This window comes from Eretmochelys imbricata, chromosome 13, assembly GCF_965152235.1.
Source record: "Eretmochelys imbricata isolate rEreImb1 chromosome 13, rEreImb1.hap1, whole genome shotgun sequence".
Lineage (NCBI taxonomy): Eukaryota > Metazoa > Chordata > Testudines > Cheloniidae > Eretmochelys > Eretmochelys imbricata.
The window spans coordinates 38,262,764-38,276,809 of NC_135584.1; the positions used below are offsets into that span (position 1 = coordinate 38,262,764).

At 63.1% G+C, this 14,046-nt stretch overlaps 1 protein-coding gene across 1 annotated transcript; it reads left to right on the forward strand.

Annotated features, from left to right (window-relative positions):
• Positions 1-2,082: 2,082 nt before the first annotated feature.
• Positions 2,083-12,144, forward strand: NFATC4 (nuclear factor of activated T cells 4). The gene is made up of 10 exons (XM_077832090.1): positions 2,083-2,179; positions 4,847-5,777; positions 6,690-6,852; positions 8,482-8,681; positions 9,443-9,615; positions 9,881-10,021; positions 10,298-10,353; positions 10,630-10,756; positions 11,065-11,610; positions 12,077-12,144. Exons 1-10 carry the CDS (start codon positions 2,083-2,085, stop codon positions 12,142-12,144), a joined length of 2,502 nt encoding a protein of 833 aa, XP_077688216.1.
• The last annotated feature ends 1,902 nt before the right edge of the window (positions 12,145-14,046 follow it).

Genomic DNA, 14,046 nt, shown 5'->3' on the forward strand with positions numbered 1-14,046 from the left:
CGCGGGGGGGGGGGGGGGGGTGTCTCCGCAGTCTCGGGTCAGAGTCCAGCTCTCAGGGGCGTGATTTCTACTGGAGAGCGGAGCCAGACCCACGTCAATGGGACACACAGACATGGGGGAAGGGCTGGGGGAGTGCGAATCATCTGGGGGGGTCGGGGGGGTGGTAAAGGAACTGGGGGAGGAGTAAGGAGGGAGGGTTCGGGGCGCGGAAGGGAGGGGGGGTCTGCAGGGAAATGGGTTGGGGTGTTGGGGCCACTGGATTAGAGAGGGTTAGTCAGATGGGGGAAGAGCTGCGGTGGGGGGGGGTAGAGGAGAAGTGGGGGCAGGAGGGGAGCCTGGAAGGGAAGCTGGAGGGGAAGTGAAGGAGCACGTGGGGGGTTGGAGAGTAGGGAGTTGGGGGAGGGGTCTGAAAGGAAATGGGGGGTCGAGGCACCTGTACTAGAAGGGGTGGTGAGATGGGGAGAGAGGCTCAGGCCGGGGCTATAAGGGAGGGGAGGCTGGGGGACAGAGCTGGAGCGGAAAGGGAGCATGGTGGGGGCAGAGTGGGAAGTACGGGAGAGGCTCAGGTCGGGTTCTGGAAGGACAGTGTGGGGCTGGAGGGCCAGGGTTTGGCAAGACGCGGGGGGGGCTGCAGGGTTGGGGTGCAGAGAGGCCAGGGGAGCGGGTGGGGATCTCTGAGATGCAGGGCTGGTGAAGGGTGGGGTTCAAGGGCAGCACTGCCCACCCAGCTCGGGGGCGAGACCTTTGATCCCCCCCAGGGGCCCCAGCCGGCCCAGACGCTGGGATATCGATTCAGGCTGGGCCAGGCCCGACGTTTGGCCCCGATCCCAGCCCCCCAAGCTTGGCCTGGTTTCCATTAGTTTAATGAGAACGAGGGAGACCAGGGCTGTTCTGGATTTTCTTAACCACGTCATTTACTCGCTGGTCATGGCAAAGGAAACCTGAAAACATTAACCCCTCCGGGGCTGAGCTCGCAGGAGCTGCGGGTCAGGAGTGAGGGGCACCAGGAGATCTGGGTGGGGACCCTCCTAGACCAGAGGTCTTCCATCCCACTGGCTATTTCCAGGGGCAAAGGGAGGGGGCTGCAGCAAGCCCATTCCAGTTGCAATGGGGAAGTTGCTCCCGGTTTTCCAAGCAGCCCACCCCGAGGTCTGCACAGGCGACGGTGGGACTTGGCCACCACCCCTCTTTGGACAGCTTCACCCAGCCACAGGTCAGAGCAGAAACCAGAGCGGATCCCCCGACTGAACGGGAATGGGTTGCAGAAACTTCAGCCGCCTGCTGACCCTGGGGCCGGCTCGGAGCTGGCGCCCCCTAGAGGGGAAAGGACCCATTACTGACCCCCTTAGCCAGCCAGTCACCAGCGCCCCCCAGAGGGGAAAGGCCCCATGCTCTATTCCTCATCCCCTGGAACCAGCCAGTCCCCGCCCTGGGGCCGGCACGGAGCTGGCGCCCCCTAGAGGGGAAAGGACCCATTCCCCACCCCCCTGAGCCAGCCGGTCCCTGCCCTGGGGCCGGAACGGAACCGGCGCCCCCTAGAGGGGAAAGGTTTCCATCGCACTTGGCTTCTCTTTCCCTTTTCAAAATCAGACTCTGTCTCTTTAAATCTCCAGATGGGGGAGACCCGACCCAAATGCATTCTACTGGGGAGGGCGGGGCTCCGCGGGCAGCCATCCAATCGGCACGGGGCGGGTTGTTCCATCCGGAGTGAGACGGGGTGGAGGGACGACAGGAATGGATTTATTATTTTTCCAGCTTTAATAGGTTTGTGGGCGGGGCCTTAAATATGACAGGCTGAGGGGGCGGGGCTGGGACCAATCACAGGAAGGCGGGAGTGGGGGGCGGGGCTTGGAGGGGGAATGTGGGCGGGGCTTGGGGAAAAGTTTGGGACAACTTTTTTTTTTTGGGGGACGTTATAATAAAGGTCGAAAATTGAGGCGAGGGAAGGAGGGAGAGAAGGAAGATCTTGCCCCCCCCGGTGGAATAAGGGGGTGAAGTTTATTGGGGCGCCCCCTAGGACCTCCCATATATCCCACCCTATTGGGGGACGCTCCCCTCCCCCCAGTCGACCCAGCCTCTCCCATGGGGGCGGCCAGCTGCGAAGACGAGGATCTGGAATTCAAGCTGATCTTTGGAGAAGAGGAGAAGGACCCCCCGGGAATGGGGGTGTCTCTGGAAGGTGAGGGATGTGGGGTTTGGGGGGGCTGCTCTTAAAGGGCCAGCGTGGGCTGGGAGAGAGTATTAAAGGGCCAGCAGGATTTCTGCTCTTCCCTGGCTGGAAGAGCATGGAAAGTTTTGTCCTATTAAGGATGAGGGGGAGGGGGGGGCTCGGTTTCCACACACACACACACACACACCCCTTCTGGTTTCTCACGTTATGGGAAGAGCAGCTCCCTGGGATGGATGCTAAGAGCCTGGCAAGGGCTACGGGTGGCCTCTCTGCCGGCCCCAGCCCCGGACCGTTCTGCCAGGGCACTGCTCTGGGGAAGCTTGCAGCCCCAGAGTACCCCCCCATGCACGTCCCATCCAGCTGGGGCACTGCTCTGGGGAAGCTCGCAGCCCCGGAACAGCCCAGCCATGGGGGGTGGGAAGAGAATTCCCTCGGGTGTCTGTCCATCAGGTCCCATGCTCTCCAACCCTGTCCTGCAACATACACACACACAGATCCCCCCAGGCTGTGAGGAACATGGTGGTCTGTCTGTGTGTCCTGCCCCGCCATCCGTCTGTCTGACACACAGTTTTAACTAGCGCCCTCAGACTCGTACTCCCCCCGCCCCCATTCCTGGCCCTGTGCCCCACGTTCCCATGGCGACCCAGGCCTTGCCAGTGGAGGCGAGTGCGCCTTTAATTGGGTTCATGTGTCGGCCCCCTCCCATCCCAGGCCAGGCTGCCCCACTCCACAGGGTGGGGGAGAGTCTCAGGCCCCAGAGCTGGTGCCCAGTTTATCAAGTTTCCAGACCCCGATCATTTGGGGGGGGGGGTCTGCAGCCCCCTGACCCCAGCCCCTTCCAGCAGGGGGTGATGTGAGGAGTGGGAGGGGCTCCTGGCTACTCCAGTCCCAGCAGGGGGCGCTGTGGGGAGCGGGGCAGGAGGGCTGGCTTTGGGGGGGAGCTCCTAGCTACTCCAGTCCCAGCAGGGGGCGCTGTGGGGAGTGGGGCAGGAGGGCTGGCTTTGGGGGGGAGCTCCTAGCTACTCCAGCCCCAGCAGGGGGCGCTGTGGGGAGTGGGGCAGGAGGGCTGGCTTTGGGGTGGAGCTCCTAGCTACTCCAGCCCCAGCAGGGGGCGCTGTGGGTGCAGGGGAGGTCCCAGGCAGCCCAGCCTCAGGGCTCTTGGGGTTCCCGTGTTGCTGGACACATGGCTGGGGCGAAGGTGTCTGACATCACAGCCCCAGAACCCCTCCCCCGGCCAAGGGCCCACCCGAGGAAAGGGGCAGAGACGGGGCCTTAAATGAGAAGCAGGTGTGTGTCGGAGCTGGCAATTGGGTTGAGATCACGTTGCTTTGTGTCTCTCCAACTCTTTGTGTTTTCGTGGGAAGGCGGCTTTCCTGCCGGTGGTTTTCAGCACAGACGTTTCTGCCCGCAAGATTCCTGGCCCTCTTGTCTGGGGCCCCATGGAAATGCCACGGCCCTGGGCCGGACGGGAACCTGGCGTCCTCCAGGGTGCAGCCTTGTCAAGGGGGGAACAGGGGTCACTGCCGCTGCGCTAGGGCTTTTGTGGTGTGATAAACTATGTTGCTGCTGCCCTCTACTGGAGAGAGAGAGAGAGAGACAGACCCCAGCCTACTACTGCTGGTTTGTGTGGGTGTGTTAGAGAGAGAGAGAACAATTTACTACTGCTGTGTGCGCGTCCCTGCTGCCCCCTGGTGGAGAGGATGAGCCCTGCTGTGTGCGCGTCCCTTCTGCCCCCCTGGTGGAGAGGATGAGCCCTGCTGTGTGCGCGTCCCTGCTGCCCCCTGGTGGAGAGGATGAGCCCTGCTGTGTGCGCGTCCCTGCTGCCCCCTGGTGGAGAGGATGAGCCCTGCTGTGTGCGCGTCCCTGCTGCCCCCCTGGTGGAGAGGATGAGCCCTGCTGTGTGCGCGTCCCTGCTGCCCCCTGGTGGAGAGGATGAGCCCTGCTGTGTGTGTGTCTGCTGCCCCCTGGTGGAGAGGATGAGCCCTGCTGTGTGCGCGTCCCTGCTGCCCCCCTGGTGGAGAGGATGAGCCCTGCTGTGTGCGCGTCCCTGCTGCCCCCTGGTGGAGAGGATGAGCCCTGCTGTGTGCGCGTCCCTGCTGCCCCCTGGTGGAGAGGATGAGCCCTGCTGTGTGCGCGTCCCTGCTGCCCCCCTGGTGGAGAGGATGAGCCCTGCTGTGTGTGTGTCCCTGCTGCCCCCCTGGTGGAGAGGATGAGCCCTGCTGTGTGCGCGTCCCTGCTGCCCCCTGGTGGAGAGGATGAGCCCTGCTGTGTGCGCGTCCCTGCTGCCCCCCTGGTGGAGAGGATGAGCCCTGCTGTGTGCGCGTCCCTGCTGCCCCCTGGTGGAGAGGATGAGCCCTGCTGTGTGTGTGTCCCTGCTGCCCCCCTGGTGGAGAGGATGAGCCCTGCTGTGTGCGCGTCCCTGCTGCCCCCTGGTGGAGAGGATGAGCCCTGCTGTGTGCGCGTCCCTGCTGCCCCCTGGTGGAGAGGATGAGCCCTGCTGTGTGCGCATCCCTGCTGCCCCCCTGGTGGAGAGGATGAGCCCTGCTGTTTGCGTGTCCCTGCTGCCCCCTGGTGGAGAGGATGAGCCCTGCTGTGTTTGTGTCTGCTGCCCCCTGGTGGACAGGAGGAGCCCTGCCACCATCCCTGCTCCATCTTTCCTCCTCTCTCCCCCCACAGACCTTGACGCTGAAGACCTCCCTCCGTGTTGCACCCTGGCCTTGGGTGACCCACCGGCCTATGCCTCCCCCCTGGGCATCCCCTGCCCGCCCCGCCTGGTCGGGGGCCCCCGGGCCGGCATGCACTCCCCTCCACCCCGCCCGGCACGGGATGACACCTTCGAGAGCCAGCCGGCGCGGTGGGTGCGCCTGGGGGCTGACGCCCGCGTCCTGGAGTGCCCCAGCATCCAGATCACCACCATTTCGCCCAGCGCCGAGTGGGACTGCTCCCCACGCGACTACCTGCCCCTGGAAGCCCATGGCAGCTACCGGGAGGCCCCACCGGCCTCCGGCTTCTTCACCCCCAGCCCCGCCAGCAGTGGCAGCGCCTCCCCCTGGAGCTTCTTCTCGGACGATGACGGGGCAGGCGGTGACGACGTGGAGCGGGAGCTGAACGAAGCTGCCGCCCGCTTTGCCCTCAGCTCCCCCTGTGGTTCGCCCAAGCCCTGGGCCGGGCTGGAGGAGCCCTGGGGCCTGTACCCTGCCGGGCGGGGGGCTGAGGATGGCTGGGTGGCCCTGGCACCCCGCCCGGCCTCGCCCTGCGGCAAGCGGCGCTACTCCAGCTCGGAGACCCACTCCTCGGCTTCGCCCTGCCTCTCCCGCCGTGGCAGCCTGGGCGACGAGGGGGGCGGGGAGGGGGTGGAGGGGGCAGGTGGGGAGGGGCCGCCCTACGAGGCTGCCGGGCAGCACCCCCCAGCTGAGAGCATCCCGCAGAAGGCCCGCAAGACCTCCACTGAGCAGACGGTGGCGCTGACGCGGAAGGAGGAGGGATGCTGCAATGGTGACGACGGGGGGTTTGGGGCGGCCCGCAAGGAAGGGATGGACTATCTGGCCGTGCCCTCCCCACTCGGCTGGTCCAAGGCCAGGATCGGGGGCCACAGCCCCATCTTCAGGTACCAGCTACTAAAGGACCCCGCCCACTGCAGTGCAGCCAGTGCCCCCTAGAGGAGAAAGGCCCCACTCGCCTGCACCAGCCAGTCCCCACCCTCAGGCAGGATCCCAGCCGGCGCCCCCTACAGGGGAAAGGCCCCATTCCCCACCCCGCTGCGCCAGCCAGTCCCATTTTGCCAGCTGCTCCCCGGGCTGCAGCTGCGGCTGGCAGCGGTTCCATTGTATAATAACAAGCTGTCAAGCTGGCCCCGCGGCAGACGGGCCCATGTCTCCTGTTATAGATCCCAGAGCCCGGCTCAGCACGCCCGGTGGCAGCTGCCGTAAACACGGCTCCTGGCGGCACCGCACCTTCCCTCTTAAGGTAAACCCCAGGGTGCTGCAGCCTGGGCTGCGTAGGGAGCGCCCCCTAGGGAGCCCCTGTGGCACAGCACCCCCTCGCACTGTGCGGGGAGGGGAGAGCGCCCGCTACGGAGCCCCCGGCCTCATTCCCTGCAGCACAATGTCCCCTGCTGAGCCACCCTAGACCTACCCCCTGCCCCTACAACACAGCCCGCCCCCTCGCCCTGGCAGTGAGAGGAGGGTGCCCCCTACTGAGTCCCCAACCCTATTCTTTGCAGTGCAATGTCCCCTGCCCCACCCCTAGCAACACGGCACCCCCTAGCACTGCATTGGGGCCAGCATTGACAGTGAGGGGAGCGCACCCCCTTATTGAGCCCCTGCAGTACTGGGGCCAGCACTTAATGGGGGGGGAGCCCCAACCCCTATTCTCTGTGGCACAGCGCCCCCTAGTGCCAGCACTGATGGCCAGGGCAGAGGCCCCCTGCCGAGCCCCCCACCACACACACTTCCTGCAGCACGGCGCCTCCTAGAGGCCAAGGTGCCATCCAGGACACCTGTCTTCTTCTCTGCTCTAGGTCATCCGCTCTGCCTCCCTTAGACTGGCCCCTGCCCAGCCAGTATGAACAATACGAGCTGAAGATCGAAGTCCAGCCCCGGACCCACCACCGGGCCCATTACGAGACCGAGGGCAGCCGGGGTGCCGTGAAGGCCGCTCCAGGAGGTCACCCTGTGGTGAAGGTACCTGAGCTTCCTTGGAGGCATCCCTGGATTTCACCCCATTAGCCCCATCTCCAGGCGTCCCCAGTGGCCCCTGGGCTGGGGTGGGGGGTGACAGGGATTGGATCCCCCAAGCTGTGACCCCAAGTTTCTCATGACTATGGATGGTGGCGTGGGTGGTTACGGAGCAATGGGTTCCATGGCAGGTGGGTCCCAGGGACGGGGGGAGCAGGATGGGGGTGACAGAGACAGGATGGGTGGGGACAGCTGCCTCCTCGGCCGCTAGCGCCCTTCTCCGCTTGCTCTGCGCCCTTCGCCTTTTCGTTTCCTTCTGCTCCGCTCCTTCACTGTCCTGGCTCTGCTCCGGCTGGGTCCCACCAGGCCGGCCTGCTTGTGAGGGGCTCTGTGTGACAGTGGATCTGCAGGGGGCGGGGAGGGCTGGAGGGGGTCACATCCCCCTCTCATTGCAGGCCGCCCCCCCCTCCCCCCGGCCTGCCGGCTGGAGCTGCGGGGGTGGGGTGGGAGTGCACATGCAAGGGTGCCCTTTCCCACGCTCCAGACCAGGGACAGGCCACGCATGCGTGTGTGGGTACAGACGCACACTCACACCCAGCAGGGCTCAGCCCTTCCAGCAGGGGGCAGCAGGTGTGCTCGCACACCCACACCCACGCAGATCAGTCTTAATTTGTGAAAGGCAGAGTATGCAAAAGAGAAACAGAGTGTGGGGGAGGGGTTGGGGAGGATGGAGGGGTTGAGGGTGGGGGCGTGTGGGGGAGCGGCTCTGGGGATGGAAGGGAAGGGTTTTTAGAGGAGGGGCTCTGGGGTTTGAAGAAGTTGGAGGGGAGTGGTTTTGTGGGGGGGCTTTAGGGGTGGGGGCTGGAGGAGGTAGGGTGGTAGGGGAGTGGAGGGGGTGTTGGGGGCTGGAGGCAAGGGAGATCCCCTGTATCCTGGAACCTCACCCCAGTTAGCACCTCCCATCTCGGACTCGTGCAGGGGAGCTTGCTCCATGAGTCCTCCCCCCCCCCCCCCGAACATTCCATTTCACCCAGGTCTGGGGGGGAAAGGATTTTTCCCCCTTGGTTCTGTTCCAACCCAAATCGAGTCCAGCTGTGCATCCCGTCTGCTGATTGGAAACAGCTGGGCCCGCCCTGGGGGAGACCACCAAACCGCTGGCGTCGCCCCACCCTGGCTGGGCTGGCGTCCAGACTCCGAGAGCTGTGGGGGGGACGAGGCACACGATGGGGCTCTGAGAGAACCCAAGCTCCCTCAGGGGTGGGAAACTGAGTCATGGGGTGGGGGCATTTGCCTGGGATCCAGTCCAGGCATGGTCCTTGGCAGGAAAGCCAAATCCCTGTCTCGACAGCAAAAGGAATCCGGTCTGGGTTCCCCCAGACTCCTTCCCTATTCCCCATGGAGGGGGCACCTGGTGTGTGTTTCCCCCACCCTCTCTCCCCATTCCCTGGGGGGTTAATCCAGTCCAGGTTTCCCCAGCCCCCCTCTCTATTCTGCATGGACGGATCCAGGCCAGGATTTTCATGTCACCCTCCCATACTTCTCCTTGGGAAATCCTGGCTGGTGGATCACAGGCTGAGCAGATCGGGCCCCTGATTCCTGACTGTCCTTCCCCTTCTCCCCCTCCCTCCTGGCAAGCTCCTGGGCTATGACGAGAAGCCACTGACCCTGCAGATGTTCATCGGCACAGCCGATGAGCGCAACCTGCGGCCTCATGCCTTCTACCAGGTGCACCGCATCACCGGCAAGATGGTGGCCACCGCCAGCTACGAGACCATCCTCAGCAGCACCAAGGTGCTGGAGATGTCCCTGCTGCCCGAGAACAACATGGCGGCCAAGTGAGTTCCCTGGGGAGCTGCTTCAAGATTTTCTCCCCATCCCAGGGCGGTGCCACCCAGAGTCCATTCCACAAGGAGCAGAGATCCGCTTCTGGATTTTTTTCCCCATCCCAGGGCAGTGCCACTTCTAGACTCCACCCAGAATCCATGCCAATGGCAAAGGAATCCAATTCTGGTGTCCCCCACCCCACCCTGCCCCAGGAAGATTGGACCAGGAGTCCACTGCAGGGACACAGGGGATCTGGTTCGAGATCTTCCCCTCATTCCCAGGGGAGGCAGCATCCCAAAGTCTAATCCAGGGGATGCAGAGATCCAGGCCCAGGTCTTCTCGTCCTCCAGGGCGTGGGAGGTGCCTCCAGAGATCATTCCAGGATATAACGGGATCCTGCTCCCAATCTTCCTATCTCCACAGGGGCTACACAGCAGAACCCATTCGGATGGGCACAGAGATCCACTTCCAGGCCTTTCCCTTCCCCAAAGGCTGTGACCCAGAGTCCAGTCCTGGGAGGCAGGGGGTGGGGTGGGGAATCCAGCAGCTGCACCCCAGAGGCCAATCCAGGGAGCTCTGGGATCCAGCTCTGGGTTTTCTCCCTCTCCTGGTTGACCTGCACCCCAGAGTCCAATCCAAATAACACAGGGACCCGGTTCTAGGTTTTCCAGACCCAAGGGCGGGGGCTGAAGTGGTACCAAGGGCCCCATTCCAGGGTCTGACCTGCCCCCCACACTCCAGGGGGCCCCCTAACCCTGCCTCCCTTCCCCAGCATTGATTGCGCGGGGATCCTGAAGCTGCGGAACTCGGACATCGAGCTGCGGAAGGGCGAGACCGACATAGGCCGCAAGAACACCCGGGTCCGGCTCGTGTTCAGGGTCCACGTCCCCCAGGGCAATGGGAAAGTCGTCTCCATCCAAGCTGCCTCTGTGCCCATCGAGTGCTGTGAGTGCCCAGGTGCCAAGGGGTGCTGTGGGCTAGCCCAGGGCTATGGGGTTGGTGCCACCTATGGGCCCCACTGGGGGCCGTGGTGGGTCAGCCCAGGGCGATTGGTTGGTGCCACCTATGGGCCCCGCTGGGGGCCGTGGTGGGTCGAACTAGGACTATGCGGTCCATGCCCACTACAGGCCCCACTAGAGGTCACGGGGTGGGGTGGGGGGTGTCCGTCCGTGGGGCTGGGCACTCACCATTGACCCTCTCCTGCCCCCAGCCCAGCGCTCGGCGCAGGAGCTCCCCCTGGTGGAGAGATGCAGCCTCAGCACGGGGTCGGGGCGTGGGGGCGAGGAGATGGTGCTATCTGGCGCCAACTTCCTGCCCGACTCCAAGGTCGTCTTCATTGAGAGGGGTCCCGGTAAGTGTGAGCCCCACCCCCACCATCTCCTCCCTGCCCCCTGCACTTGGGAAGCCCCCTGGGAGCCACAATCCCTCCCCCCACCCCACTGGTACCCTCCCAATCCCCTCTTCACCGTCCCTTCTGTGCACCCTTATGCCCAGGAGACGCTTGGACCTACAATGCCTCCGCTCCCTGCACTTGGAGAGATCCCCCCCAGGACCTTCCCTACCCGCCTCCCTTCCCCCTTGCTCCACTCCTCCATGGCCTCTTCTCCAATAACCTCTCTCCTTTCAGATGGGAAGCTCCAATGGGAGGAGGAGGCCTGTATCAACCGGCTCAAGAGCAACGAGGTGAGAAAATCCCAGAGCGGATCCACCCTGGGGGAACAGGGTGGGGGACAGGGGAAGTCCTGGAGCTGATCACCCATGTGGAAGCGGGGTGGGGAATGGGGGAAATCCTGGAGTGGATCGATCCTGGGGGAGTGGAGTGGGGGTGCAGTAAATCCAGGAGTGGATCGACCCTGGATCTGGATTCCTGGAACAGATTCCAAATTCCAGCCCCACCCAGGATGAGGGAATTTTGATGCCCCCCCCTCACCCGAATTCCCTCTTCCCCCCCCCCTCCAGACCACGCTGACCCTCACAGTCCCAGAATACAGCAACCCACAGGTGGCCCGGCCTGTCCAAGTCTATTTCTACGTCTCCAATGGGCGGCGGAAACGGAGCCCAACGCAGACCTTTAAATACCTGCCTGGTGAGTGGGGCGGGGGGAGGAGTCGTGTAAATGGGGAGAGGGGCACGAGATGGGGGAGGAGGAAGGAGAAGAGGTTGGGGAGGCAGCGATTGGGGGCATGATTCCCACCTGGCCTCATGGTTAGTGGGGGGTGGGGGGAGGGGCAAAGATGGCAAATAGACAAGGAGCGGGAGGGAGAGAGCAGGAGAAGAGGGGAGGGATGCTGTTTGATGGGAAGGATTTGGGGCAGTTCCCTCTCCCCGCAGTCTCTGACTCTCTCTCTCTCTCTCTCTCTCCCTTCTTCTCCCCCTCCCCCCCCGTCCCCACAGTGATCTTCAAGGAGGAGCCACCCCCCTCCTCCCCACTCCGCAGCTTCCCCCCTGGCCCCTCCTCCCCGGTGCCCCCTTGCAGTCCCCCCTATCCCCCCGAGGGCCCTGGGGACATGGACATTTCTCCCAGTCGCCCTCACTTCCCCTGCTACCCTGATGACTCCCCCTACAGGGCTGGCTACTCTCCCTCCCCTGCGGCCTTTGGGAGCCCCTCCCCATACCCTGATGGGCCCCCACTGCTCCCTTTGACACCCCCTTATCACCGCTGCCTGGCCACTGAGCCCTCCCACCACTACCCACACACGGAGCAGTATGGGGGGGCTGGGCTGACGGTGCCCTCCCACTTCCATCCGTTGGGCTACCGGCCCCCACACTTCCAAGCCTCTGCCCAGCTCACCCCCCCACCACTGTCAGAGGGAGCCGGGCCCCCCAACTGGGGGGATCCAGAGTCGGGGGAGACTGAGGAGGTGGAGAAACCCAGGGGCAGCGGATACCGGGCGGCTTTCCGTGACAGCCTGCCTGTCCAGGGGATCACGCTGGAGGAAGGTAATGGGACTTTTCCCCTCTAGGGGGCGCTGGCTCCCACCCGGCTCTAAAGCAGGGGACTGAATCATAGAATACCAGGGCTGGAAGGGACCTCAGGAGGTCATCTAGTCCAACCCCCTGCTCAGAGCAGGACAAATCCCCAATTTTTGCCCTGATCCCAAATGGCCCCCTCAACGATTGAACTCACAACCCCGGGTTTAGCAGGCCAATGCTCAAACCACTGAGCTATCCCTCCCCTGGCTTGATCACAGGATGTAGAATGGGAATCAGGGTCTTTCCCCTCTATGGGGCGCTGGCCCCGATCCTACCCCAGGGCGAGGGACAGCCTGGCTCATGGGCTAGGGAATGGGACATGGGGCCTTTCCCCTCCAGGGTGCACTGGCTCTGATCCAGCCCCAGGACGAGGGTCTGTCTGGCTCAGGGTCTGTCTGGCCCTCACTCTGGTTTCCCCTCTCTTTTCTCCTAGTGACCGAGATCATTGGCCGGGACCTGAGTGACTTCCCGGAGCCGCTCTGTGAGGGCAGAGGGAGCTGAGACCCTGGCTGCTCCTGGGTCCTTCCTGGCCTATCCAAGCTCTGTCCATCTCATTTCTGTTCATCCATCTGTCCAAACTCTCTGTCCGTCCGTCCGTCTGTCCAAGCTCTATGTCCATCAGTCACACCTCCAATCATCCATCCATCCAAGTTCTCTGTCCGTCTGTCCAAGCTCTCTGTCTGTCGATCACAGCTCCGTCCATCCATCCTAGCTCTCTGACCGCCTGTCCTAGTTCTCTTTCTTTCTACATCCAGGAAGGATGACTCTGAAGTCCCCACTCCTACCCCCTGGTCTCCTCCCCCAAATGCCCCTACCATCTGGGCTTCACAGCATATGCCAGATGCAGGGTGAGGGGGCCCCCGGCCTATAACACCCCCGTTCTCCGCCTCCCTCCTGGAGCTATTTTCCTATCAGGCAAAAATACCCAACCAGGGGAAGGGGGATATTCCTATCCCCTCTGTGTGAGCCCAGCCCCATCAATTCAGCAATGGGGGTGGGGGGCAGATGTGGCTAATGGTGGGGAAGTGGGGGGGAGTTTGAGCCATCAGATTTTGCAGGGTATACGAAACACACACACACACCCCATGGGGTAAAGTAACTCTCCAATAGAGTGGGGGAGGAGGTTCCACCCCATGGTGTCACATGGAAGCCCCTTCCCTACATTTCCCTCCCCCACCCCATGGGGACAAGAAGGCATTAATGACTACAGTGGTATTGTTGGGGGGCACGGGGAGAGGGGTATCTGTGATAATATCCAGTTTTATACCATTTATTTTTTCTCCTTTTCTTTGAATCTTGGTTTGTTTTGTAATGAAATGAATTGATTAAAAAAACAACAGCTCAATACAATAAAAGCGTGTCTGATTCGGGGGGGGGCGGGAGTAAAGGCACAGGCTGGGCAAGTGGGGATGGGAGGGAGAGGGAAAGGGGGGAAGGGGGATGGAAGGTGGAGTGGGGTGACAATACTGCCCCTAGTGGCCTTTATACAGTACAGCCGCCCCTTCCCCGCCCCCCCCCTCTGCTGCCCCCTAGTGCCCCCTATACAGTACAGCCGCCCCTTCCCCGCCCCCACCCTCTGCTGCCCCCTAGTGCCCCCTATACAGTACAGCCGCCCCTTCCCCGCCCCCCCCTCTGCTGCCCCCTAGTGCCCCTTATACAGTACAGCCGCCCCTTCCCCGCCCCCACCCTCTGCTGCCCCCTAGTGCCCCCTATACAGTACAGCCGCCCCTTCCCCGCCCCCCCCTCTGCTGCCCCCTAGTGCCCCCTATACAGTACAGCCGCCCCTTCCCCGCCCCCCCCTCTGCTGTCCCCTAGTGCCCCTTATACAGTACAGCCGCCCCTTCCCCATGCCTACCCTCTGCTGCCCCAGTGCCCATTATACGGAATAACAGTCACGGGATAATTACTGCTGGCCTGTTTGGGGTTAGCTGCTGTGGGTTGCTCTGGACGCGGGGCGGTGCGATACAGGAGCAGAGAGACCCTCCTGGCGCCTGGTGGAAGAAGTAATTTATCACCGACACACGACGACGTGTGTGCAAGGGTGACAGGGGCTCAGGGTCTGAGCAGGGCTCCTGGCTGATCTGTCTGGGTGGGTGACTAATGTGTGCAACTAGGATCCCAGACTGGGAACAGAGTCGGGGGGCAGGACAAATGGGGTGGGGGCAAGTTAGAAGGAAGGACCGGAGACAGGGAGAAGGAAAGAATATCAATTGATTGATCAAATTCGTCCCTCTGCACCCATGCACAGCACATTTATCTGCCTGTGTCCCTACACACCTTCCTTCCCTCCCTCCCAATCACTACCTGTGTGTCCCAACACACCTTCCCTTCTTCCCTCCCTCCCAATCTCTGCCTGTTTGTCCCTACACACCTTCCCTCCCTCCCAATCTCTGCCTGTCTGTC